This window comes from Triturus cristatus, chromosome 6, assembly GCF_964204655.1.
Source record: "Triturus cristatus chromosome 6, aTriCri1.1, whole genome shotgun sequence".
In the NCBI taxonomy this organism is placed as follows: domain Eukaryota; kingdom Metazoa; phylum Chordata; class Amphibia; order Caudata; family Salamandridae; genus Triturus; species Triturus cristatus.
Window position 1 is genome coordinate 23,150,105 of NC_140589.1, and position 26,875 is coordinate 23,176,979.

Genomic DNA, 26,875 nt, shown 5'->3' on the forward strand with positions numbered 1-26,875 from the left:
CACAGTGGTCCGTATCTCTCAGCTGATATCTATACATCTTAGCTGGCGTATAGTATAATCTATGCAGTTATTTATAATGTATCATGCGGAGTCTGCTGCTGGCCGCCACTCTCTGTCTGCAGGCAACAATATTCCCACTGCTCATCCGTAAGCGCCATGCCAAACTCTTCGTCCCATCGCGCGCGGGAGGGTGGGTCAAATACCTCCTTCTGTGTGTGCACTGTCCAATAAATTAAGGAGACAAGCCGTGTGGCTGTCTTGCATTTAAGCATTACTTGCAGTGGGGCTAACGCCTGCGGTTCATTTGGGAAGGTCGGGGTAAGGTTCCGGATCCCCTGTCACAGTCTGACATACAAAAACATATCGAGTGGGGTTTACTGTAGACCCTGTAACATCTGCTCTGCGGAACGGAACTTCCCTTCATAATATAGATCCCCCCATGTCTGAATATGCGTTCGCTCCCTAAATTTATGAAATAGCTTCTCCTGCAGCAGAGGCATGTTCGGGTGATATGTAAGAGGTAAGGAGGCCGCATACTGCATGGGAGCGTTTAAAATGCGTCCAATTCGTTGCCAAGCTGTGATCGTAAGGTGATGGTAGTTGGCCCCTTGTCCCTAGGCGCAACTGGATCAAATAGCACTCCATCAATGGGTATCTGGTGCGCAAGCCAATGTTCCGCCGCTACTTGCGGCATATACCTGAGCTGTGCCACCCAGTACCAAGCATAATGGGCCTGCCCGCTGAGGTAGTATAACTCAAAATCGGGTACCTCAAACCCTCCTTGTGAGTATGGCCTAATGAGTGTGCCCCATTGCAACCGCGGCTGCCGGCCCCCCCAAACCAGTCGTGTCAGCTCTGACCTGAGTGTCGTGAAGAAATGCCTCCCCGGATAAAATGGAATGTTTAGAAATAAGTAGAGTAATTGAGGAAGGATCACCATTTTAATCAAGGAGACCCGGCCCGCCATGGACAGGGGCAGAGCTATCCAGCGGGTAACACAATCCGCTATGTGTGTCATTGCAGTACCATAGTTCAAACGCATAAGTTCGTCTCTGTCCCTCGTCACCCGTATTCCCAAATAACGCAGCTCCTCATCACACCACTCTACGGGGTAATCCAGTGGAAATCTATGGGTTGCCTACGTCAGTGGGAATATACAAGATTTTCCCCAATTAATGTGTATCCCCGACAGTTTCCCAAAAACTATAAACTCTCGCAGTATCGGATTCAAGTTATCTGTGGATTCCGGATATATAGGGTAATATCATCCGCGTACAGGGATATCGGGATCTGCCGCAGATTGCACTGCAATGCTCTATCTGATGCCAGTGTGGGATTTAATGAAAAATGCACACAGAGGGCATCTTAGAGATGCCCCCTGAAAACCGACCATCCCCTGGTGGGTTCCCTGACTAGTACACACCAGCCTGCCACAACAAGACATGTTTCTGGACCCCTGGGGTGGGATCCTTAGCTCCCTGAGGCCAGAAACAAAGCCTTTCCTGGGCGCGGTGTTCACACCTCCCCCAGGCCAGGAAGAGCCATCTATGGCTGGGGATCTTCAAAGGCCTGGCATCCTTTGCAATGTGACCCCAGCCTCTCCTGCTATCAGGAGCAGGCCCCCTTCCTGTCTCCCCTCCTTTTTGGAAGGAAGACGCGCGGGAAGAATTAGCCAGCCCAGGTGGTGTGCCCACCTCTGCCAACCCCACCCCTCAGGTGGGGGTAGGGGAGGTGAAGCCCACTCTTCAGTGCCTGCCATCTTGCAGATGGCAGGCACTCCCCAATCAGGATTAGGGATTGTGCTCACTCCCCCATGTGGGGTGAGCACACCAAGGGTGTAGTCACCCTAAGGTCAGTAGCCCATTGGCTACTGACCCAGAGACCCCTAAAACGCCTCCAGAAATACAGTATCTAGGTGGCAGCCCTGAACCAAGAAGGCAGACAAGAAACCAGAAGAAAAAAAAAAAGGGCTGAACAGCCGTCCCAAGCCAACAAGAGGAGGATGCCCACTGACTTGGCCTCAGCCCTACCCGCCTGTCCCCACCTCGAACCTGCGCCAGCCAAATCTCGGTGTGTCCTGCAGCCAGCAACCTTGAGAAACCCGGAGGACCTGCCTGCCTTCAATCCCAGCGACACTGTCTCCGGTGAACACCGGATTTGTTCAACAACAGACTCCAGCTCCGCAAGGATCTGCCGGTCTGCACCACTCTGCAACCACGGCCCGAGTTCGAGTGGCCCAACACCAAGAGGAGGTCCCACTGGCGATCCTGACCTGAGACCTGGTGATCCCTGATCTGCCTCAAGCCTCCAGCCGACGCCAGCAGCCTCAAACCGGAAGGTCCCCCCAACTGTGACCAGGAGCTGATAAGAAGATCCGACCCTAAAAGGCACCCCTCCACCCGATGCCCCAAGGCTTTGGGTGGCCCAACCAACGGTGTCTAACCACCCCCCAGCATCCCAACTTACCTCTCCAAGTGGTGGTCGCACCCAGAAGACCTTTGTCCCCGAGCCTGCAGTGTGTTTGCAACCTGGAGAATCCCCATTGAAAGCTACAGGGTGTCCAATGCCAAAACAGCTGAGGGCGCACCTTTTGTGCGGACTTGAACCCTCATTTGCTCTGAACTTAAGTCCAGGAGCTTTGCTCCCACAACCCAGTGGCCTGCTCGTTAGAAGCCTCCAACTGGAGGCCTCCTATCCCTCATTGGATAACATTGGGCCTCAGCATTCTGCACCCGGCCGCCCTAGTGCTGCTGAGGGTGTAACAAGAGTGCATCATTGACCCTGGGGGACCTCTAAGTCTAACCCCAGAATACCAACTCTCACAACAAAGTACTTAGCTCCTAACTGAAAACACTATGTTCGAGGCATATGAGCTGCAGATTACACACTTTTGCATAGATCGCCATCTGGTGTTGGGCCCGGATGTTTGCAGTTTGTTTTTCCTCTTGGAAAGTCTTTGGAAGTCACGAGGTCGGTGACTCCTCCTTTGGATCGTATTGCGCATGGGCTTTGGCTCCATCCTCAGATTGTTTTTTTCCGCGGTTGGGCTCGGATGTAATACTTCGCGCTCCGGTTCCGAGCATTTCCAGTTCGACGATCGAAGCGGAATCCTCGCTCATCGCGGTATTGTTTAGATCCAGATCTCCTCAATCACCTTCTCTTCGACACATCTTCGATTCCAGTCGTCCACGGCGGCCTTTGGGCCTACCCAAGCTCCGGTCCCGGCTGATGGAAAGAACTCCATTCAAGAAGTGCCCTCGATGTGGGTCCAAATTCCCCCACACCGACCTTCATGAGGTGTGCAACCTCTGCCTCTCCCCGGAACACGAGGCTCGAGACTGTCCGGCCTGCAAGTCTTTCAGATCGAAAAAGACTATTCGAGATCGAAGGGCCAGACGAAGCATGGCGCACTCCTCGACCTCCGTTCCAGTCAACATCTTCGGGGACGACGTCGAAGATCCGGGACAGCAGCACACCGAAGAGGACCTCGTCAGCGCTTCCGAAGCCGATGACTCAGATGTGGAGGACATCACCCTGGCGCAGAGGGTCATGAGTACTATACCCCCTCCCGCGCCGACACCCAAAAAGGCTTCGGTCACGCCTTCGCCTCCGGGCCTAGGCAAAACCAGAGACACTGCTTCAAACACCCCACCTTCGGGCCCGGTGAAGAAGCCAAATAAGCCTTCCGGCGGCTCGGGCTCGAGCCGGCCCTCCAGCGGTGCCAAGAAACACACTTAGGCACCGAAAAAGAGACCGGCCTCTACCTCGGCGCCGAGCTCTGCACCAAAGTCCTCGGTGTCGAAACCCAGCCTTTCGGTACCGACCAAACCCCATAAGGCTCTCGGCACCGACACTTCTACGCCGAAGCCCACCTCGGCGCTGACCAAGAAATCGGAGGTTCCCAAACCCAGTGCTAAGCACGGCACGGACAAGCCTAAAAAGTCATCGGCCCCGAAACCTTCGGCGCCGACGGGACAAACCTTGTCACAGGAACTGTTTACACCGGATCCATTGCAAAAGACTCTTACCAAGGATCCAAAAATTGGACATTTGGCACTCTCTTCTAAAAAGAGACATTTGGACAAACCGGCTCCGCCTCCACCTCCACCTCCAAAGAGGAAGGACTCTGCTACCTCCCCTTTCAGAATGCCTTCCCCACCTCCTCCACCCCCTCCACCTTCTCCACCCCCACCTCATCGCTCCCCGACGCTGTTTCCAGACGATGATGATCAGGGGGAACCATATTACGATCCAGGGGATGTGCCCCAAGACCCCACCCCTACAGGATCCCCAGACCTATGGGACAACTACAATAATCCAGACATTCCAGATGTCCCACAAGATGACCTTTACCCTTCTAGGCCATCTCCACCGGAAGACACATTAGGTTTCCACCACCTACTTCATAGGGCGGCACATTATCACGGGCTTGAGCTACACACTGACCCAGTAGAGGAGGATTTCCTCCTCGACACCTTTGATACCGCACATAGGTCTACCTCCATACTACCTATGCTCAAGGGGGTGATAAAACATGCGCCAGAGGTTTTTAAGGACCCAGTCAGGGCTAGGGTCATTAACCCACGCATAGAAAAAAAGTACAAAGCTGCCCCCACAGATCCTGCCTATATCAAAGGGCCAGCGCCACTAGATTCCCTAGTGGTTTCCACTGCACGGAAGAGGTCAAACTCCCAGGCGTCAGGCGAAGCACCACCACCTGACAAAGAGTCAAAGCTACTGGACGCGTCAGGAAAGCGCACTGCGTCACAGGCAGCCAATATATGGCGTATCGCCAACACTCAAGCGCTATTGGCCAGATACGATAGAGCGCATTATGATGAATTAGAAACCATAATGCACCAGCTCCCAGAAAGATACAAAAATAGGGCCAATGAATTAATTCAAGAGGGTAAGACTATAACTAACACCTCCATGCGCTGTGCCCTAGACGCAGCAGACACAGCCTCCAGGGCCATTAACACTAGCGTCCTCCTCAGTCACCATGCTTGGCTGAGGGTATCCGGTTTCAAACCTGAGGTACAGGCCTCCATTCTAAATCATCCCTTTGACCAAGAACACCTATTCGGTCCAAAGGTAGATGAGGCCCTCGAGAAAATGAAGAAGGACACGGATACGGCGAAATCTATGGGAGCCCTGCACTCACACCCTCCTAGGCGCTCCTTTCGCCGCTCTTCCTTTCGGGGTACGGCTAGAGGCTACTCCTCAGATAGCGCGTCCACTTCCTACAAATCCCCTGCTCAGTCCACCTTCACAAGGGGTTATCAAAGAGGCGGCTATAGAGGCAATAACAATAAAGGCAGAGGCAAAACAAATACCGCCCGCTCTGCCACACCGCCTACCCAATGACTTCCCCCCGCTCCCTCCAGACCATCCCACTCCGGTCGGGGGCAGGCTACAAAATTTCCTTCAAGACTGGGAGACCATCACCTCAGACAAATGGGTGACCCAAATTATTCGCTTAGGGTACTGCCTAGAATTGACATCTACCCCCCCAAACATTCCACCCAGGCAACGCCCAATGTCACAAGAACATTCCACATTACTAAAACAGGAGGTAATCTCCCTCCTACAAAAACAGGCAATAGAACGAGTTCCCGCCAATCAGCAAAATTTAGGGGTCTACTCCCTATATTTTCCAATTCCAAAAAGGGACGAGACTCTACGACCTATTCTAGATCTCCGGCCTCTAAACACGTTTAAATATTCGGACTATTTTCACATGGTAACACTTCAGCAGGTACTTCCGCTCCTCTCCCAGAACGACTTTCTCACCACACTGGACTTGAAAGACGCATACTTTCACATTCCGGTACACCATGCTCACAGAAAGTACCTCAGATTTGTAGTGGACGGGCAACACTACCAGTTCAAGGTGCTCCCATTCGGGGTTACAACAGCACCAAGGGTATTCACCAAGTGCCTAGCGGTAGTGGCGGCACACCTCAGAAGACAGCACATTCACGTCTTCCCATATTTGGAAGACTGGCTGATAAAAGCCACGTCCTACAACCTATGTGTTCACCACACCGCCACTACAATCCAACTACTTCACCAGCTAGGCTTCACGGTGAACCACCAAAAGTCCCAGCTAACACCATCCCACATAAAGCAATACCTCGGTGCCACCATTGACACCTCAAAAGCCATAGCCTACCCCAATCCGGCCAGGATTGCAAGCATTCAGGCTTTGCGTCAAAGATTCATACCTCAACACTCTCTTCCAGCAAGAGTGTTTATGCAACTGGTAGGGATGATGGCCTCTTGCATTTTCATAGTGCCCCACGCAAGACTCCAGATGTGTCCTCTCCAAGAGTGCTCAGCGCACCAATGGAACCAGGCCCAGGGGCAACTGACAGATCTGGTGTTGGTAGACGGTCGCACCCTTCGCTCTCTGCAGTGGTGGAACACCACAAATCTTTCCAGAGGTCGACCGTTCCTGGACCCGGTTCCACAAATAATACTAGCAACAGATGCATCGCTCTCCGGCTGGGGAGCTCATTTATTACACCTCACAGTGCAGGGCACATGGACGCCGCAACAAAAGTTACTCCATATCAACCATCTGGAGTTACTGGCATTCTTCCTAGCCCTAAAATCCTTTCAAACACAGATTTTAGGCAAGGCAGTCCTCATTCGCACAGACAACATGACAGCCATGTACTACATTCAAAAACAAGGCGGCACACACTCTCCACAGCTCTCTCAGCTAGCATAGAGCATATGGAGATGGGCAATTCCACACAAGATCTTTCTCCTAGCCCAACATGTCCCAGGAGTCCAAAACACCATGGCAGATCTGCTCAGCAGACAGACGCAGCAGATCCACGAGTGGGAACGTCACCCACAGGTTCTTCACCCGTTCTTTCAGATGTGGGGGCATCCACAGATAGATCTCTTCGCCACCCACGAAAACAAAAAATGCCCAAGCTTCGCCGCCAGATACCCACACCCATTGTCCAAAGGCAATGCGATATGGATTAACTGGTCAGACAAATTTGCGTACGCCTTTCCACCTCTCCCACTAATTCCATTAGTGGTGCGAAAGCTACATCAGCATTCCCTCACACTGATCCTAGTAGCTCCAACGTGGGCCAGACAACTGTGGTGCACCACGCTGCTGGAACTCTCGGTAGTACCACACCAAAAGCTACACCTCTCACCATGCCTCTTAACCCAGAACCATGGAGAGATCAGACACCCTGACCCAGCTCAGCTCAACCTTGCGATCTGGCTCCTGAGATCCTAGAATTCGGATACCTAAACCTTCCCCCTGACTGTATGAACGTCATCAGAGAAGCTAGACGCCCTACCACTAGAGCCTGCTACGCTGCCAAGTGGAAAAGATTTGTTGTTTATTGCCATAACACAATCGACCCTCTAGACGCATCCATACAGCACATCATATGCTACTTGCTCCATCTACAAAGTGTAACCTAGCATATACATTCATTCGGCTTCACGTCGCAGCAATTGCCGCTTACCTACAGAACAGACAGCACCTATCACTTTTCAGAGTACCTGCCATTAAAGCCTTCATGGAAGGCCTAAAACGAATAATTCCCCCCAGAGTGCCACCCTCACCTGTGTGGAACTTAAATATAGTTCTCACAAGGCTAATGGGACCGCCCTTCGAACCTTTGCATAAATGCGAACTGCAATTTCGCACATGGAAAACAGCTTTTCTTGTAGCCATCACTTCCCTTAGAAGGGTCAGTGAGATACAAGCACTTACTATACAAGAACCTTTTCTCCAAATGCACCAGAACAAGGTTGTTCTCCGTACCAACCCAAAATTCCTACCCAAAGTCATTTCCCCCTTCCATCTAAACCAATCTGTAGAATTACCGGTATTTTTCTCGCAACCTCAAACTGTTGCAGAAAGGGTTCTACACACGCTAGATGTTTAACAGGCCTTACTTTACTATATCCAGAGAACAAAACCTTTCCGTAAGACCAAACAACTGTTTGTCTCTTTCTCTCCACCACACAAGGGCAACCCCATCTCAAAATCAGGGATAGCTAGGTGGATTGTAAAATGCATACAGATTTGCTACCACAAAGCAAAACGAACACTATCTATTCCCCCTAAAGCCCACTCTACACGAAAGATAGGGGCTTCTATGGCTTTTCTAGGGAACATCCCACTAGATGATATCTGCAAAGCAGCTACATGGTCAACACCGCACACTTTCACTAAACATTACTGTGTAGATGTGCAAACCAAGCAACAAGCTAGTGTGGGCCAGGCTGTACTAAAAACACTATTTCAAACCACTGCAACAGATACTGGTGGTCGCCGCTAAGGTTGGGAACTGCTGTATAGTCTATGCAAAAGTGTGTAATCTGCAGCTCATATGCCTCGAACGGAATATGCTACTTACCAGTATGCATTTGCTCTTGGCATGTAGAGCTGCAGATCTACACACGCCCACCCGCCTCCCCGGCTACCTGTATCTGTTCCAGTCTATCTTATTTAGATACAACACACATGGGTTTCTTCACTGTTATTACTACGCTCCATCTTTCCCTATTGGCGAAAAACAATCTGAGGATGGAGCCAAAGCCCATGCGCAATACGATCCAAGGGAGGAGTCACCGACCTCGTGACGTCCAAAGACTTTCCAAGAGGAAAAACAAACTGCAAACATCCGGGCCCAACACCAGATGGCGATCTATGCAAAAGTGTGTAGATCTGCAGCTCTACATGCCAAGAACAGATGCATACTGGTAAGTAGCATATTCCTTTCTAATCCATCTTCCATATTGGATCTATGCCATCTGGTGTAATGTTTTCTTTCTTATTAACTGCTTTGTGTGCTTATGGGGTACGAATGTACCTGCGTCCACACCTTGGATTTTTTAGGTCGACCTCATGGGGCTGCATTGTTTTCCCTGGACACATAGGTTGGGAATGCTAGTCCCCTCTAAATTGTACCTTAAGCAGCTGACACTGTATACCTCTTTTTTGTGAAGGGGCTTTGCTAAGTGTATTTTAAACTTGCTGCTTTAAGGCTGACCCTTTAGGATGCCTTCACCCTTCGAAGAGAGCATTTATAAGTTGGTCCGAATGGGTCATGGTTACAATGAATGAATGATGGAAGAAATGTGAGTAGAGAATTGGTGAAATGTGCTGTTTGCTCATTTGCAATGCCTTTGGTCTGACCACAAGAGCAGGCAATTTACTTCCTGTTGCTTTCGCATTCTATGTCTGACTCCAGAGGTGGTCTAGGCTTCAGTCGCTGCCATCTAGTGCTTATCTTTCGTTTTTGGCAACAATCGTGATTGAACTTCCCTTTGACCTTTCCCTACTCTTTGAGCAGAACTTTGATTTGAGCTATATTGTTACCCTTCTTACAGGGAGGCAGTCATTTGTACAGGCCATGCACATTTGTCCAGCGAGCTGAAGGGAGTCACACACAGTACTACTGCTCTCAAGTCTGTTCTTTTGTCCTCTACTTCCAATTATCTTGGATTATTCTTATCGGGAGGGTTTGCTCCCTCATACAGATTTTTGTGTCTAATTTATGGACGGGGTGGAGTGGATGTATGTTGCTGTGCTATACTGTCAAGCTATTGGTCATCACATTGATGCTTCCCATCTGTCCAGATGGAGTATGGTGGTTATGTCTTGAACTTTGGGGCCTCAAAGTGGGAGAATTTGCCCATAGGAAAGCAGGTATATGTTGTGCTATTCTCTGTCTTCTTTGGTTGACGTTCTTCCTGAAATGCTCAGTCGTTGTGTTTTATCTTTGCAGTTATGACCCTCGGTTAGGCCTGATTTGGTCCTAGTTTCTGATGACTTCATTGTTTGAGCCAGTCGCAGTTGCCGTATGGCGATTCGATTTTATCTGCATTTTGAGGCCTGTGAATTTGGTCAGTGTATTACCCTACCTTGTACCCAAAATATTTGTGGTGCTGTGAAGCCATATATTCTCTCTCAGGGAAGCCCCATTGATAATTATAAGCATTGAATAGTCCCGTCCATCCTAGAGCAACTCTTTACAATATATCTTCCTATTTGTAGATGTTCGCTTTTCTTCAGTAAGGCCTGGATAAGCACTTACCTAATTAAACATCTTTCAGACTATAAAACAGGCGATTTTGGCTGAATGCTTTAATTTGCATTTAAAAAGGGTTAATGTACAATTTAAAAAAAGGAAAAAAATTAGCTGAAATTGTGTTAAATGTCTTTACTAATCTTATTCACAAACCTTTTTTTAAAGGAAAATGATGAAGGAAGAGGACAATGTAGACGTTAACTCTGCAACTCTGCACATATGAAGAGAGTCTGTGCCTTTAAGGGCCCAGAGTCCACCAGTATCCCATGATCCCCAGTAGGTGGCAGTTACCTCAGTTCTCTTTTTCTGGCTCTTGACAGGATCTTTGAGCACTAAGCTTGGCCTCTTTTTTCCCTTTTTTCTTCAAAGATTTCTCTCAGAAATCTTTGCTAACACCTTTATTTGACAGATTTCAACAATTCCAGTGTTTTTCTGTTATTTTCTGACAGGAAAATAATTTTTTGGGCCCAACAAAATGGCATTTATATTTGACAAGTGCCCTGCCTGTGGCAAAAAAAAGGCCAAATCAGATGATGTATGTATCTGCCTTCCAGACAGCCACATTCCTGACAGATGTCAATACTGCAGGACCTTTTCGAGGCATAGCCTGAGGGGCAAGTAGAAAGATTCGCCTTCATGGAACAAAAGAGCGACGCAGACATTATGCCTTCATGCTCGCTGTCGAAAGCTGAGTCAACTTCGAGAAGGGGGCGACATAAAGTGTCGAGAAATAGGAGGTTGAAGTCCAAGGATTCCATGACGTCGAGACATAGGAGACATTAGACATTATAGACGTTGAAAAATCTGTTGACGTCAAGTCATAGAGGAAAATCGACGTAGAGAAGTCTGTCTGTATCAAGGCATTGGAGACCCCTGGAAAGAGTCAGAAAGTCGAGACCAAGAAGGTTACAATACACCTCTGACTCAGAATAGTCCAGGGCGTACACGCCATCGTCGTCCATCATTCTTCCGAACTCTCCTCCACCTCCTTCAGCGCCTATTTCACATATTACGCCTCCTCCTCTTCCTCAGACAGAGACACCTTTGGAAGCTCCTTTTCGGGCAAGGCCTCTTGTTTCCCCTCTGAGATCAAGGCTTCCTCAATGCAGGTCTCGCCATTGATCGAGAGTGCGAACGCCGATCGAGAGTACGAGCACTTGTTTTGGCGCCCTGCCGCTCCAGCAGAAAGAATTCTCCACACTTTAGATGTTAGGTGAATCTTAAAATGTTATTTAGACAAGGCAAAAGACATACACAAGTCTGATCAAATTGTTTGTAAACTATGACCTTGTTCATACAGGCTTAGCCACGCCTAAACAATCTATATCCAGGTGGATAGTGTCTTGCATCTTGTTTTAGTACCAGAAAGCAAATAAAATTCTGTCTGATAAACCAAAAGCTTATTCCACTAGAAAGCAGCTACAGCTGCTCTACTGAGGAATATTGCAGTTGATGAAATAAGCAAAGCAACTACGTGGAGATCAGTTCACACATTTACCCAATACTATTGTTGGACTCAGACGTGAGAACAGATGCTCAAGTAGGACAGACTTCTCTGAGGAATCTAATTGCTAAATTTTCTCTGTAGGTCGTCTCTTTTCTCTTCCACCACAATTTTAGGGATGGGCTTGCTACTATCAGTGGAGACCCCCGAGAGAGAAGGAATGGTTTCTTACCTGTTATCCTAGTACCCTCTCAGAGTAAGCTCCATTCAAATCTTAAGCAACCCGCCCTTCTCCGCCGGTGGGAGAAACCGAGATGATTAATAGACAATCTGTTTCCCTAACTAATAATACCGCTGGCTCGAAAAGCCAGCTGCCTAATTCCGGTAACTGCTCTTACTGGGCATGATGGGAGACTGGTGGACTCTGGGCCCTTAAAGGCACAGACTCTCCTTCCATAGCTGCAGAATTGCAGCCTAAAAGTCTATATTATTCTCTTTTTTCTTCATTTTCCTTTAAATATGCAGATTAAAGCACATTTAATTAGTTAAGTGTAAATCCAGAATAGGATTACAGGTAAGAAACCATTCCTTCCAACTTCTCTCAAGCTGTTTCTGTCAACTTTGGAAGGAGACAGATTTTACACTGCATTGCCAGTTTCCGCACATTTTTGAGTGAGATGGTCTTGATTACAGATACGTTTTGGCTGACCGTCCTTCTTGTATATTATGGTCTTTAAAAGGGATGTGTGTTCTGCCCTGGTTGCATCTTTATATTTAAAAGAAAGTGGAGTTTTCAATGATACAGTGGTAAGGGGACGGGGGCTTGCTTTTTGAGGATGCCGGGTCCATTTCGCTAGGGCAGGGCTTATTCTTTTCTGCTATACCGAAGTGTGCCTAGCTGGTATGTGCATTGGACTGTTGTAAAAGGCTGGGTCAGTTCCTGGCCAGATGCTGTTTCCACTCTGGGTTTGCGGGGATGCTTGTCTACATTTTTCCTTATAGCCTGGCTGTTGATTGTTTCTCCTCACTATCCTGCTGAGGTGCAATGCTTTGGTACTGATTCAGGAGGTGAGAAATCTGCAGTTAGAAGCAGCCATCAGAAGAAGTTACTTGCCTTCGATAACTGTATTCCTGGTAACTACTCTAGCTATCTGCTTGTTCCTCACTAACCCGCCAGCTGCCCAATTCTGAGAAGTGTTGTGCTTTTATTAAGGTTCATCGTTCGTTTTTCCGCACCACATTTGTCCCTTTATTCAATCTTGTCTCTGCTTCTAAGGGCATTGGAAAAAAGGACACAAACTGACACTGACATCGGAGTGGTGCTGTATATGGCTCCATGACATCACAACTGGTGGGGGAGGGGGGATTCTGGAGTTGAGTTGGAGCCATGGCATCACCTATCGGTCATGAATGCTCTTTGAACTCTTTCAGCTTCATTTAGCGCCTGTGGAGATTCATGTGGTGAGAAATCTGGCGATAGACCGAATATTCACCAGAAATATCATTACCAAAGGTTAGTAACTTATTCTTTATGTATTGTAGCTGCCGGCGAGACACCATCATCAATAATAATAATAATTCCTATTTGTAAAGTGCGAACATATCCCCCCTTAAGGTTTCGAGGCGCTGGTGGCCGTCGGGGAGATTAAGTGAGCTATTGCCCAGAGGGACATGATACTGAGCTGCTGCCAGCGGGGATCGAACCAAGAGCCCTGCCCTCTGGAGTCAGCCCCTCTGGCTGCTGCGCCACACCTCTCACACATTGATTTGCCTGGGTTAATGACCACGTTAAAAAACCATGTTGAGTGGGAAGTGCAAACCTAATTGAAGTAAATGTAGTTTCTGAGAAAAAATCATCTTGCAGGTTAAAGCTTTATTTCATACAAAATCTCGTATGGTTGTGAGATATTTCAGTATTAGCCAAACTCTTGCTTCAGTTTTATTTTAATGATGTTCTAGAATTCCACACATTTCTTGCCTCAAGGCAATATATGTCGACACGCCTCTCTGTTTATAGAACTAAAGCATTTCTAATTCAAGTAAACTGTTTACCTTGAGATAAATGGAATTGTAAATATGTATTTATACATTTATAATGTGCAGTCTGTCACAAATGCCTCTAAAGAGCCAAGCATCTTACCATTGCACATGCCTGCAGCAGTTTCACCCAGTCTATGAAAACAGATAGTGGAGCGCGCTGGGTAAAATTGTCATTCTGGCACACGTTTGAAGAGGATGCTGTGCAGCACTTGTGGGTGAAACAGAGAATCAGTTGTGTGTTTCATTCATATTATATTGTCAATCTTTCAGGAGTTCGCCATGAACCTCCGGAACCGTGTGTCTGCAGTCAGCGAGGTTCCCCAGATGAGGACTCTGACCTTCGTCGTGGATGCTTGCAAAGTTCTAGAGCAGGCACGCAAGGTAAGGTTACCCAGGGTTGGTCAAGTACTAAGCCTGCCAATACCAACTAGACCAAAAGTGACCCAAGAAAGGAAGCAAGGCCAGGCAGCATGGAGGTGGTGAATGTAGAGGTGCTGGCTGCACACGGTCTCACTTCCGCAGTAGGACTGTGGACAGAGATGACATGCTTATAGCTGTTGTCCATTCAGAGATGCTGTTTGGCCACCAACCTCCGCTCTTAGCGTACAGATGTGAATTTAGACAAGGACAACTAAAAACTGTTCAGGGCTTGGGAAAACCAATGCTGTCGATGACTTTCTTGTAGCTTTGTTGCTACCATTTGTTTTTCATGTGTTTTGTTTTTAAAATTCAAGTCTTGATTATAGACGAGTATCAAACATACTGTACCCCCAGTTCATGGAAGGGGAGGGTTTGGGCTCAATCTTACAAAAGGCACCTTTGGATGATGAAAGATACTGAACCATAACTGATCCTCCCTCAGAGACTACCATGAAAAGTAGGATAAATTCCATAGCCCCTGGGCCCATCACAGACCATATTTATCCGTCCTTGAAAGTTTTTATGCTTGGGCTGTTGAGGCTAAACCAGGCAGATCACATTATGCTGTTTCCCCTGTAGCGTCGTAATATACAAACCCAGGACCTCCTGTTTTCTAAGCTTGGAAGTGCCCCTGTCTGAGAGAAGGGAGCTGGCATATGAAACTACTTGCGATGCTTATACATGGGGTAAACATTTGCGTTAAGGATAGACAACCTCATGGTTCCCATTGTGATCTGACTGTGACTGATACGTTAGAGGGATTCCTGCTATGGTGTCTGAGGCGAGGTTGATCTGTTTAGTAAAATGGGCCCATTAAGTTGAGATTGCTGTTAACTTAAGTATGTGTCAGGGTCTCTTGTTTTAGACCGGGTACTGAAGTACAGTATGCAGGCCTTTGGTTCGTGGGTGAGGGCCTTTTGTTTGCCTCAGTTACTGAGTTATGTATGCCGGCTTTGTGTTGCCTGTGGACAGTGAGATAAGGTAGTCTGTCCCAGTGTTCCCCTCTAGGGGCTGAGTAAGGTGTGTGGGCCTGATGTTTGCCTTTAAGTAGTGAGGTAGGTAGGTGGGCCTCATGTTTGTCTTCAAGTGCTGAGATAGGTGTTTGCGCCTCGTGTTTGTCTCTCCGAACTAGGATAGGTGTGTTGTGCTTGTGTTTGTATCTGGGTACTGAGGTAGTTGTAGGAAACTCTTTTTTCCAGTACTGAAGTATGTGTGTCGGTCTCATGCTTGTCTCCAGTTACTGAGGTAGGTGTGTGGAACGTTTGTCTCCTGGTACTCTTATAGGTGTGTGGACCTTGTGTTGAGATGACTTGCTAATGTTTCCTCTTTGTCTCTGGATATTAAGATAGTTGTGTGATTATACCATATGTTTTCTGAGCTCTAGGGTGGCTTTGAAGGGTCAGGTGTCATTCTGGTTACTGAGATTAGGTATGTTTTTGTCTCTAGGTGCTAAGGTAGAGGGTCCTGTTTATCTCTGGGTCCTGAGGTAGGTGTGTGAGCCTTGCCTTTGTCTAGGGATTGTGAGGCAGTTGTGTGGGTCTCATGTCTCAGGTCATGTCATGTTCTAGGTTAAGAGTAGGTGTGTGCGCCATGTGTTTGTCTGCTTACTGAGATGAGGTATGTATGTGTATCTTGTGATCTGAAAGAGACACGTTAGTGATAGATTCCTTACCTTAGAATATCCCCAGGCGTCAGACTGAATCCGAGATGACGTCACGGAGACTACTTAGGTGCCACCATGCGCGCTAACATCAGTTCTTTCTTTTTCCGCGCCAGCAAGCGCAGATCCGGTTAGAACGCGTATCTTAGTCACTTTTTGACTACCCTTTTTGAGACTTTTTGTCTCTTTTTCTCCTTCGTGCACGTAGGGATGCCTGGATTTAAGTCTTGAAGGGCCTGCCGTTGCAATATGTCGGTGGCGGACCCACACGATGTTTGCCTCTACTGCCTGGAGACCGACCACGACTCCCGGTCCTGTCGGGCCATGGCCTCAAAGGCCTTAAGAGCGTGGCACTGGAAGCTGCTGGAGGTCCGGCACTTGTCCCAGCGCCGTTCCAGGTCCCGGGACCGTTCCCGGGAATGCTCGCAGGGCTGCAGTCGCCGCTCCAAGTCTTCGCCCTCGGATTCGGGTAAGCGACGACATAAAAAGAAGTCGAAGAAGCGAGCTCGCTCTCTGACGTCCCCCCATCGGTCCACTGATGCGCACTAGGGCGACAGGGGTTCTGCCCCTGCGGCTCCTTTGGAGCCTAGAGTCCCGCGGCCTACCTGCCTTAACCGGGCCGTCGGCGACTCCCGAACAGGTGCAAGAATTTCTTGCTACTATGGACCGCCTTTTTAGGCCTCGGGCTCCGGCCGGTGCGCCTTTGGGCCCCGCGGTCCCGTGTACGGATCCTGTGCGGCCGCCGCTGCGGATCCAGCGTCGGCGCCACAGGATCCAGCGCTACCGGCTCTGGCCCTGGCGCCACCCTCGGCTCCGCCTCCGGCGCCGCACTGGGTGCCGTTTGTCCCGCCCTTGCCCCGGTTCCAGGACCATTTTGTTCCTACCTGGGATCCGCATCTGGACTCGGCCCCGGCCAGCGCCGTACCCGGCGCCATTTACGACGCTGTATGTTCCTTCTCCGGCTCCAGCTCTGCCGCGGTCTGTTCCCCATGCAACAGAGGTGGAGGACGACTGGGAGGGGTCCGAGGACTCTCTTGCCCGTCAGTGTGACTCCGAGCAGGACTGAGTGGACGACTTGTAGGACGCCGGCGACCTCGACGTCTCTTCTGACCCGGGGTTTGCCTCTCTCCCGCCTACCATGGAGGAGGGCGCCTCCTACACGATGGTGCTCCGTCGGGCAGCTGAGGTCCTCAACCTCGATCTTCCTACGGTGGCCCTCAAAACTAATCTCCTCACTGAGGTGCTCCAGACGGCATCCACTTCGTTGGAGCCCCTGCTCCCCTTTAACGACGCCCTCACTGACGTATTGTTGGGCACTTGATCGCGGCCAGCCACAGGAGCCCCTGTGGATAAGAATGTCGCCAGGCGTCATCGCCCAGCGCCTGGTGACCCCGCGTTTCTGACCACTCATCCTACACCCGAGAGCCTGGTCATCCAAGCCTCGACGTCACAAAGTGCTTTTCCCATGGCCCGCCGGATAAGGACTCTAAGAAGCTGGAGCAGTTCATTAAGAGGTTGTTCTCTTCGGCCAGCTTGTGGCTGCGGTCAGTGAACACCGCCTGTTTACTAGGCCGATATTCCCACACTGTGTGGGATACAGTTGCGCAGGTGTTGCCTCAGTGTCCTGAGGAGATCCAAGCTGTTGCTGAGGGTAAAGATGTGGCTAAGTTTGCCATTCAGTGTGGTTTAGACACCGTAGACACACTGGGTAGGGCGATTTCTACGACTGTGGCGCTGCGTCCCCACGCCTGGTTGCGGTCTACCGGGTTCTTGCCCGATGTCCAGAGCTCACTCATGGACATGCCCTTTGATGGCACTCTCCTGTTTGACGATAAGGCAGACAGTGCACTGGAGCGCTTTAAAGACTCGCGAGCCACGGCCAAGTCCTTGAGTCTTTCTGCAAAGAGCCCGGCCACTCCTGGTTTTCGTTCCTTTCGTGGCCACGGCAGAGGCGCCCAGGCACGTTCCTTCAGCAAGCCTATGCAGAACCATCCTCAGCGCGGACGCAGCTTCCGCAGGGGCGGGTATAGGAATCAGCGTGGGGGTCAGTCCACCTCCACCCCCGCTGCTTCTACCGCCAAACCTTCCTAATACGAGGTTTTTGGTGCACCCCGCGCCGGTGGGTGGTAGATCCGCCACCACCTCCCCCACTGTCACGATATCACATCGGACAAGTGGGTGTTGCAGATCATCCGCTGGGGTTACTCCATTCTCTTTCTATCCTCCCCTCCAGCCTTGCCACCTCGATGCCACCGCATGTCGGGGGATCACTTGATATTTCTCCAGCAGTAAGCCACGGCCCTCTTGGCCAAGGGGGCCATCGAGTGCGTTCCTGGGCCGGAAGTAGGGAGTGGTTGTTATTCCCACTACTTTCTGGTCCCCAAGAAGGACAAAGGGGGCCTGCGCCCCATCTTGGACCTCCGGAACGTCAATCGCCTTCTCCGGAAGGAGAAGTTCAAAATGCTGACTCTGGCTCAGGTACTGGCTGCCCTTGAAACTGGATGGTAGCGTTGGACTTGCAGGACGCATATTTTCACATCCCTGTCCTGCCGGCCCACCGGCGTTACCTGCGGTTCACGGTAGGCCAGGAGCATTTTCAGGTTGCCGTGCTCCGCTTCGGCCTTACCAGCGCCCCTTGGGTGTTCACGAAAGTGATGGCGGTGGTCGCGGCTCATCTGAGCAGATCAGGGGTGTCAGTCTTCTCTTACCTCGACGACTGGTTGTTAAAGGCGGGCTCGCCCCAGGCAGTCGTCAACCACCTTCAGACTACAGCCGACCTCCTGCGTTTGCTGGGGTTCTCCATCAACGTGCCGAAGTCGCACCTGAGTCCCTCTCAGAAGCTCCCCTTCATAGGAGCGGTTCTGGATTCGACGCTGTTTCTGGTTTATCTTCCCGAGCAGCGAGTCAGAGATATTCAGGCTATGATTCCGATCTTTCAACCTCTGTCAGGATGACCCTCCGGCTTCTGGGCCTGATGGCTTCCTGCTGCTGACACATGCCAGATGGCATATGCAGGCTCTGCAGTGGGACCTGAAGTTCCAGTGGCAGCAGCATCAGGGCAACCTGTCCGATCATGTCCAGATCTCGGATGGCACTGCACGGCAATTGCAGTGGTGGCTCACGAATCGCGATTGGGTCAATGACAGATCCCTCTCCCTTCCTCAACCGGAGCGCACAGTGGTGACGGATGCGTCCCTCCTGGGGTGGGGAGGCCACTTGGGAGAGGCGGAGATCTGAGGCCTCTGGCGGAGTCCCGGCTCCATATCAATCTGTTGGAGCTTCGGGCGATCCGATTTGCACCGAAGGCATTCCTTCCCTCTGTCCGGGGAAGTGTGGTGCAGGTGTTCACGGACAACACCACCGCCATGTGGTATTGCAACAAACGGGGTGGGGTCCTGGACCCTATGTCAGGAGGCTCTGCGGCTCTGGACATGGCTGGAACATCAAGGCATTACCTTGATGGTTCAACACCTGGCAGGTTCTCTGAAAGCCAGGGCGGACGAACTCCGCCGCCGGTGCTTGATGGATCACAAATAGCGTCTGAGCTCGGACGTGGTGCAAGGTCTCTTTCAGCAGTGGGGAGAGCCTTGGTTAGATCTATTTGCCACCGAAGAGAACGCGCAATGTCTTCAGTTCTGCGCGTTGGAATTTCCATGGCGGCACTCGCTAGGCGACACTTTTCATCGCAAGTGGAGTTGCGGTCTATTGTACGCCTTTCCCCCCTATACCACTTCTCCCCAGACTGTTGAAGAAGATTCGACGCGACCGGGCCCAAGTCATCCTTGTGGCTCCAGATTGGGCATGAAGATACTGGTATCCCGAGCTCCTCAGCATGGCGATCGATCCCCCGATCCGACTGCCTCTTCGGGAGGATCTTCCATCGCAGAAACTGGGGACGGTCCTCCACCCGAACCTGTCCAGCCTCCACCTCCATGCGTGGAGATTGAGCGGCGACAGTTGACAGCTTTCGATCCTCCTCCCGAAGTCTGTGTTGTCATTCTGGCAGCCAGGCATCCCTCCACTAAGACGGTATACGCGTGCAGGCGGAACAAGTTTGTGGCATGGTGCACAGCTAAGGCTGTGGATCCCCTTTCTGCCCCTCTTTCTGAAGTCCTTCTGTTCCTTCTTTCTTTGGCCCAGCAGGACTCTGCTCTGGGCACTATCAAAGGTTATCTTTCGGCCATCTCCCCCTTTTTACGGCTTCCAGATCAGCCTTCTCTTTTTAAGTCCCCGGTTGTTAACCGTTTCCTAAAAGGCATTACGCACACGTTTCCTCCCGTACTGTTCATAATGCCTCAATGAGACTTAAACCTTGTTTTGACATATCTGATGTGCGCTCCCTTCGAATCCCTTCATACCTGTCCGTTGCGTCTTCTCACTCTCAAGACGGCCTTCCTGGTAGCTATCACCTCTGCCAGAAGAGTGAGTGATCTCCAGGCTCTTTCTTCCAAACCTCCTTTCCTTTCTGTTCATCCGGACAAGGTAGTTTTAAGGACCCGTCCTTCTTTCTTGCCAAAGGTTGTCACGCCCTTCCACATCGGGCAGACTATCACCTTGCCCACCTTCTTTCCGCCTCCGCATCCTTCAAAAGAGGAAGAGAGGCTCCACCGTCTGGACCCAAAACGTGCTCTGTCACTCTACTTGCAGCGCACACGACAGTTCCGGGTGGATGACCAGCTCTTTGTTGGCTATGTGGGCGCCAAAAAGAGGTCCGGCTGTGCACTAGCGGACCATCTCTTGTTGGGTCGTTCTCTGCATCAAGGCCTGTTACTCGTTGGCAAAGGAGCCTCCTGCGGAGCTGCGTGCCCATTCTACCAGGGCAACGGCAGCCACGACTGCCTTGGGACGCGGCGTTCCCTTGCAGGACATTTGTCAGGCAGCTACGTGGGCCTCGCTGCACACGTTCACCAAGCATTACTGCCTTGACAGTCAGGTCCATAGCGATGGCTTCTTTGGTCGTTCTGTTCTCCGTGACTTTCTGGTGTAATCTTGTTCGCAGACCCACCACCGGGGTTGGTATTGCTAGCGTGTCTATTCTAAGGTAAGGAATTTATCACTAACGTGTCTCTTTCAGATGCACAAGTTACTACTTGTGTAACAATATATCTGTAAGAGACATTAGTTAGTGAGGGATTCCTTACCGCCCCACCCATCCTCCCCGTTCTGCGACCTGATTTCTAGGGTTAAGGTCATCCCCTTTTAGGGCCCTAGTTTCATGGCACCAGTGGTCAGTTTCTTGCATGTCTCTGCGTTCCTGGCGTGGAAAGTCGTGTACAGAACTGACGTCAGCACGCATGAGTGGCGCCTAAGTAGTCTCTGTGACGTCAACTCGGCGCTTACGACGCCAGCGACGGACGCGGAGCCGCACAACGCCACCTACTGAAGCGCAGGGGTACTGCTAGCAAAACTTTCCGGATCCAGTCTGACGCCTGGGGATATTCTAAGGTAAGGAATCTATCACTAACTAATGTCTCTTACAGATATATCGTTACATATGTAGTAACTTGTGCTTTTATGTTGGGTGCTGAGGTGGGAGTGTATTTGGGACTCAGGCGGGTTTGTGTGCCATATGTTTGTCTCTAGCTACTCCTATAGGTGTATGGCCACTGTGTTTTTCCAGTTGCTGAGATTAGATGTTTCTGCCTTTTATTTGTCTCTGGGTGCCAAGTTTTTGCATGAGTGCCTGTGTTCATATCATGTGTGGCTGTCGATACACATGTTCTGCATACTCCTGCCATCTAGTTTTTGGCCTGGACGTTTGCAACTTATTGTTCTTCAAAACTGTTTGGGTCACGAGACCAGTTGTTAATTTACCCTTGGTCCCCAATGCATCAGTGTGAATCAATCAATCAATAAGTATTCTTATAAAGTACAACTACTCACCCACGAGGGGCTCAATGTGCTTGGGGGTGAGGAGGGGCCTGGCCCTGGGTCTGGATGGGTGGCTCAGTTGAAGAGCCATGTCTTGAGGTCCTTCCTGAATTGCGGCAATGATTGTGATTGCCTGAGGCAGGTCGTTCCTGGTCTTTGGAGCGAGGTAGGAGAAGGGCATCCTTCAGCCGTGGTCTTGCAGATCTATGTAAGGGTGGCAAGGGTCAGTTGGGCAAAGCAGAGATGTCTGCTTGGAGTGTAGAAGGAGAGGTGGTGGTTGAGGTATGCAGGTCCGGTGTTGTGGAGGGCTTTGTAGGCGTGCATAAGAAGCTTGAAGGTGATTCTCTTGTTGTCAGGTAGGCTGTGGAGGTCTCTCAGGTGTTGTGATGTGGTTGAGTCTTGGATGTTCAGGATGAATCTGGCGGAGGCGTTCTGGATGGTCTGCAGTTTTATTTTGAGTTCCTGGGTGGTGCTGGCGTAGAATGCGTTGTGTAGTCAAGTCTGCTGCTGACGAGTCACTGGGTGACCGTTTTCCTGGACTCAGTGGGGATCCACTTGAAGGTCTTACGAAGGAGGAGGAGCATTGATTTGGAGGTTAATTTAGAGCGAGGAGTCAAGGATGATGCAGAGGTTTAGTGCGTGGTCTGTGGGTGTGGGGGGGGTTCAGAGTGCTGCGGGCCACCAAGAGTCTTCCCAGGCGGAAAGGGAGGAGCCCAGGACGAGGACTTCGTTCTTGTCTGAGTTAAACTTGAGGCAGCTGTCCCTCATCCAGGTGGCGCCTGCCTTCAACCCATCAGGGAATTTGCTCTTGGCGGCTGTGGCTTTGTCTGTGAGGGAAACGAGCAGCTGGGAGTCACCAGTAGTGTGAGGAAATGGGGTGTATTATATGGTGTGGTTAATTTATTGACACCAAAAGGAAAAACATCCACCAGAGGGTTCTGAGAACATTCAGTTCGAGGCATGTGGGCTGCTGAATTCATATCTGTGCATAGATCGCCGCCTAGTGTTGTGTCCGGATGTTTGCACGTTGTTGTCCTGGAAGAGTCTTCGAAGTATCCTTGGATAGGTGACTCCTCCCCTGGACTACAGTGCGCATGGGCATCCCCTCCATCCTCAGATTGTTTTTTTCCGCCATTGGGTTCGGATGTGCTATCTTAGCTCAAGTTAGGAAAAAATTTTGTCGAGGCCAAAAGGCCTTTAGTTCGCGTCGGTACTGTTTATCGATCGGTTTTCGATACCACCTTGTTAGTTTACTAACTTTCAGGACCGACTTTTTTCGCATTTACCTGTCCATCGACTACTTCGACGATGGAATCGAGGACGCCATTCAAGAGGTGTCCGGTGTGCAATGCGAAGTACCCCCACATCGACGTCCATCCGGTGTGCAACAAATGCCTTTCGCCGGACCACGACGGATCGACATGCATGGCCTGTGCCCGGTTCCGTTCCAAAAAGACTCTACGGAATCGACGAGCGGCGAGACTCGAAGCGCAGCACGCGGCACCGGCACCAGCGGACATCTTCAACGAGGCCGAAGATGTCGAAGAATTGGAAGTCCTACCCTCCAGTCCCGTTTCCGAACACGACTCCGGATCGGACGAAGTCGACGAATCACTCTTCCACAGAGGTGAAGACGACACCGAGGTAGGAGACGACGAGGAGGCCTTAGGGGCCGAAGAGAGTAGCTCCAATGATGAACAAGGCCTAACTGTTCAGACCGAAGAAAGCCCAGTGCCACAGTCTATGGCTCCGGTCGAGGGATCGCCTTCGGGCCTTACCCGAGACCCATCCCGCAGTTCTTCGGCCCCGCCCTCGGGCCCGGCCTCGGACATTAAGCGGCAGCCATTACTGCCTAAACCGGCTGGTTTCACTTCTACAAAACCGAAACCGAAAGCTGCACCGGTTCAAACGAAACCGAAACCGAAAGTGGCGCTAGTCGGATCGAGGCCTCCCACGCCTTCGACGCCAGTGAAACGCGTCGGCACCGAGCGCACCAAGAGAGACTTCGGTGCCGAACTTGAAGCGGGCGACGTCGGAGTCGACGTACGGAAAAAGGCCTTCGGCGCCAACAAACCTGCTCAACTCCCGGCGCCGACGCCACCGACACCGAGGACCGCACTGCCTGCTACGTCTCGCATCGCTCCCTCGACAACACCAAAGCCTCACGCATCGAAAACGTCGACGGTCATTTCCACACCTCGACTCGATGAACCACCGGCGCCGAAAAAGTCCACGGCCGCCTCTACGAACCTGGTCGGTGCAAAAGCCTCAAAGGCGCTCCAAACGCGACCCTTTGCGGCACAAAGCAGCAAAACCAAGACTGCCCTCCAGGACCCGTCGGGTTCCGGACCGATCGACGCTCCGGCAGCCTCTTCGGTGCCAGCCATTACCTTTGGCTTGCCTCCGTCCACAATCCCGAAAATATTCCAACTCAGGACACGGGTCACCCAGTCCACGATTACACCTGCCGAGACGTCTCCGGCACATGTCATCGACGCCAACACTGGCAGAATGATTCTCCACGAGCGGAGAATAACTTCGGAACCACCGTTGGACCCTTTCAGGATCCCACTAAAAAGGAAGCTGCCTGTAGAATCAGAACCTGTCCTTTATGAACCTTTCCACTCATCCTACCAGGAACCACAATTATTCTCTCCCACACACTCCGACACGGATGCGTTGGAGGACTACATGGAGGACCAAATCCCCTACCGTGGAGACATAGACCCTGATGACCAGCAGGACCCTGATCACACTTGGGGCGACCCTGTAGACCCAGGTGCACCTCTCGATGCACAGGACCCACAACTCTATGGGGCAAAAACATCTCCCACAGAGGATACTGCAGCCTTCAACGCTCTTATTGAACGTGCTGCGAATAACCATGGGGTGCAGCTTCACTCTGACACCATCGAAGATGACTTTCTTATGGACACTTTTGCATCCTCAGAACGGCATGTAAAGACTCTGCCCATGTTGAAAGGAGTCCTCAAACCAGCCAAGGACATTTTCAAGGAACCCACCAGGGCACGAGTGATAAACCCCAGGATTGATAAGAAATACCGATCAGCACCTGGGGACCCTACTTACATCAGAGGCCAATTACCACTAGACTCCATTGTCGTAGCGAATGCTCGCAAGAGGGCACACTCGCAAACGACAGGTGACGCTCCTCCCCCGGACAAAGAGTCCAAGGTGTTAGAGACCTCTGGCAAGCGAGTTGCCGCCCAAGCTGCCAACATATGGCGCATAGCCAACACTCAAGCGCTCCTTGCTCGCTATGATAGAGCGCACTATGACACACTGGAGCAACTATTCCAACATCTCCCTGACCAGTTCAAAGAAGGCGCAGAAATTCTCATCAGAGAAGGACAGCTACTCACGAATGCTTCCATCAAGTGTGCACTAGATGCCGCAGACACAGCTGCCAGGGCCATAAACACAAGCGTCATGCTGCGACGACATGCCTGGTTACGAATCTCTGGATTCAAGCCTGAGGTACAAAATAATATACTCAACCAGCCTGTCAACCCCGACTATTTATTCGGGCCGGAGGTTGACACCACCCTTGAAAAGATCAAAAAGGACACGGACACTGCAAAGTCCATGGGCGCCCTCCAAACTGAGTCCTTTCGGAGCGGCTCCTTTCGTCGCCCCGGAAACAAGGGAGCAGGTAGAGGACAGGGGTCACAACAAACGTATAACAAAGGCAATACACAGACCACCTACGATAAAAACACCCGAGGTGGATATCGTGGCTCCAGTACAAAGGGCAGAGGACGCGGCTACGGCAACACCAGGTCCTCCCCCAAAAACAAGCAGTGACGCCCTCTCCCTTCCTCCCGACCACATAACACCTGTCGGGGGAAGGCTACAAAGGTTCCTGTCCACGTGGAACTCCATCACCACGGACAGGTGGGTCAAAGATATTGTCAAATACGGTTACTGTCTAGAGTTAACCTCCACTCCACCCATAATACCGCCAAGAAACCGTCCTATGTCCTCAGAGCACTTAACGCTCTTACAGCAGGAGGTGCAAAGTATGCTTCTAAAAGGCGCTATAGAGGTCGTACCCGTCCACGAGCAGGGTACGGGAGTGTACTCCCTCTACTTCTTACTACCAAAAAAGGACGGGTCACTCAGACCTATATTAGACCTAAGACCCCTGAACCGGTACATTCTTTCAGAGCACTTTCACATGCTCGCTCTCCAGCAAGTCCTTCCGCTTCTCAAGCAGGGAGACTTCCTAGCCACGCTGGACCTCAAGGATGCGTATTTCCACATCCCCATTCACCCCTCACACAAAAAATACCTCAGGTTTACTGTTCAGGGTCAGCATTACCAGTTCAAAGTCCTTCCCTTCGGCGTGACAACAGCGCCCAGGGTTTTCACGAAGTGCCTAGCTACGGTGGCAGCACATCTACGGAGGCAGCACATACACGTCTACCCCTACCTGGACGACTGGCTCGTTCAAACGAAGTCAGCCCAGCAATGTGCCAGCCACATGTCCCGCACCATTCACCTTCTTCACAGTCTGGGATTCTCACTAAATTACCCAAAGTCCCATCTCCAGCCCGCACACGTACAACAGTACCTAGGTGCGACTATAGACACTCTGGCGGCCACAGCTCAGCCAAATTTAGTGAGGATCAACAGCATGCAACTACTGATCTCCAAGTTCAAACCCAAACACTCACTTCAAGCGCGAGTGTTCATGCAGTTGATAGGCATGATGGCCTCCTGCATCTTCATAGTCCCACACGCGAGATTACATATGCGCCCGCTTCAGGAGTGCCTGGCACGTCAGTGGAATCAGGCTCAAGGACAGCTAAAAGACCTAGTGTTGGTGAGCGGTCGGGCATACAACTCTCTGCATTGGTGGACTCCACAAAACCTTTGCAAGGGCCGACCGTTCCAAGAGCCTGTTCCACAAATAGTACTGACAGCGGACGCGTCTCTCCAGGGATGGGGAGCTCATGTACTCCACTAAACAGTGCAGGGACTATGGACGACACAACAGAAGAAGATGCACATCAACCTTCTGGAACTGATGGCAATCTTCCTGGCCATGAGGGCATTCAAAGTACATCTGTGCAACAAGGTCGTGTTGATCCGGACGGACAACATGACCGCAATGTACTACATACAGAAACAGGGAGGAACACACTCTCCACAGTTGTCTCATCTGGCTCAGAGCATGTGGAAGTGGGCCATTCAAAGGAACATGTTCCTCATGGCGGAACACCTCCCCGGCAAGGACAACCAGATGGCGGATCTGCTCAGCAGACACAGCCACCAGATGTACGAGTGGGAGTTACACCCATCAGTACTCCAACCGTACTTCCAGCAGTGGGGTCATCC

The 26,875-nt window shown here is 50.9% G+C and overlaps 1 protein-coding gene across 1 annotated transcript in view; it reads left to right on the forward strand.

The window, feature by feature from the left end:
- CUL9 (cullin 9) overlaps positions 1-26,875 on the forward strand; it is a 751,325-nt gene that overhangs the window by 638,113 nt on the left and 86,337 nt on the right. Inside the window, exon 38 of the mRNA XM_085610160.1 lies at positions 13,834-13,944. Within this exon, the coding sequence (XP_085466286.1) occupies positions 13,834-13,944 (111 nt within the window). The remainder of the gene's footprint in view (positions 1-13,833; positions 13,945-26,875) is intronic.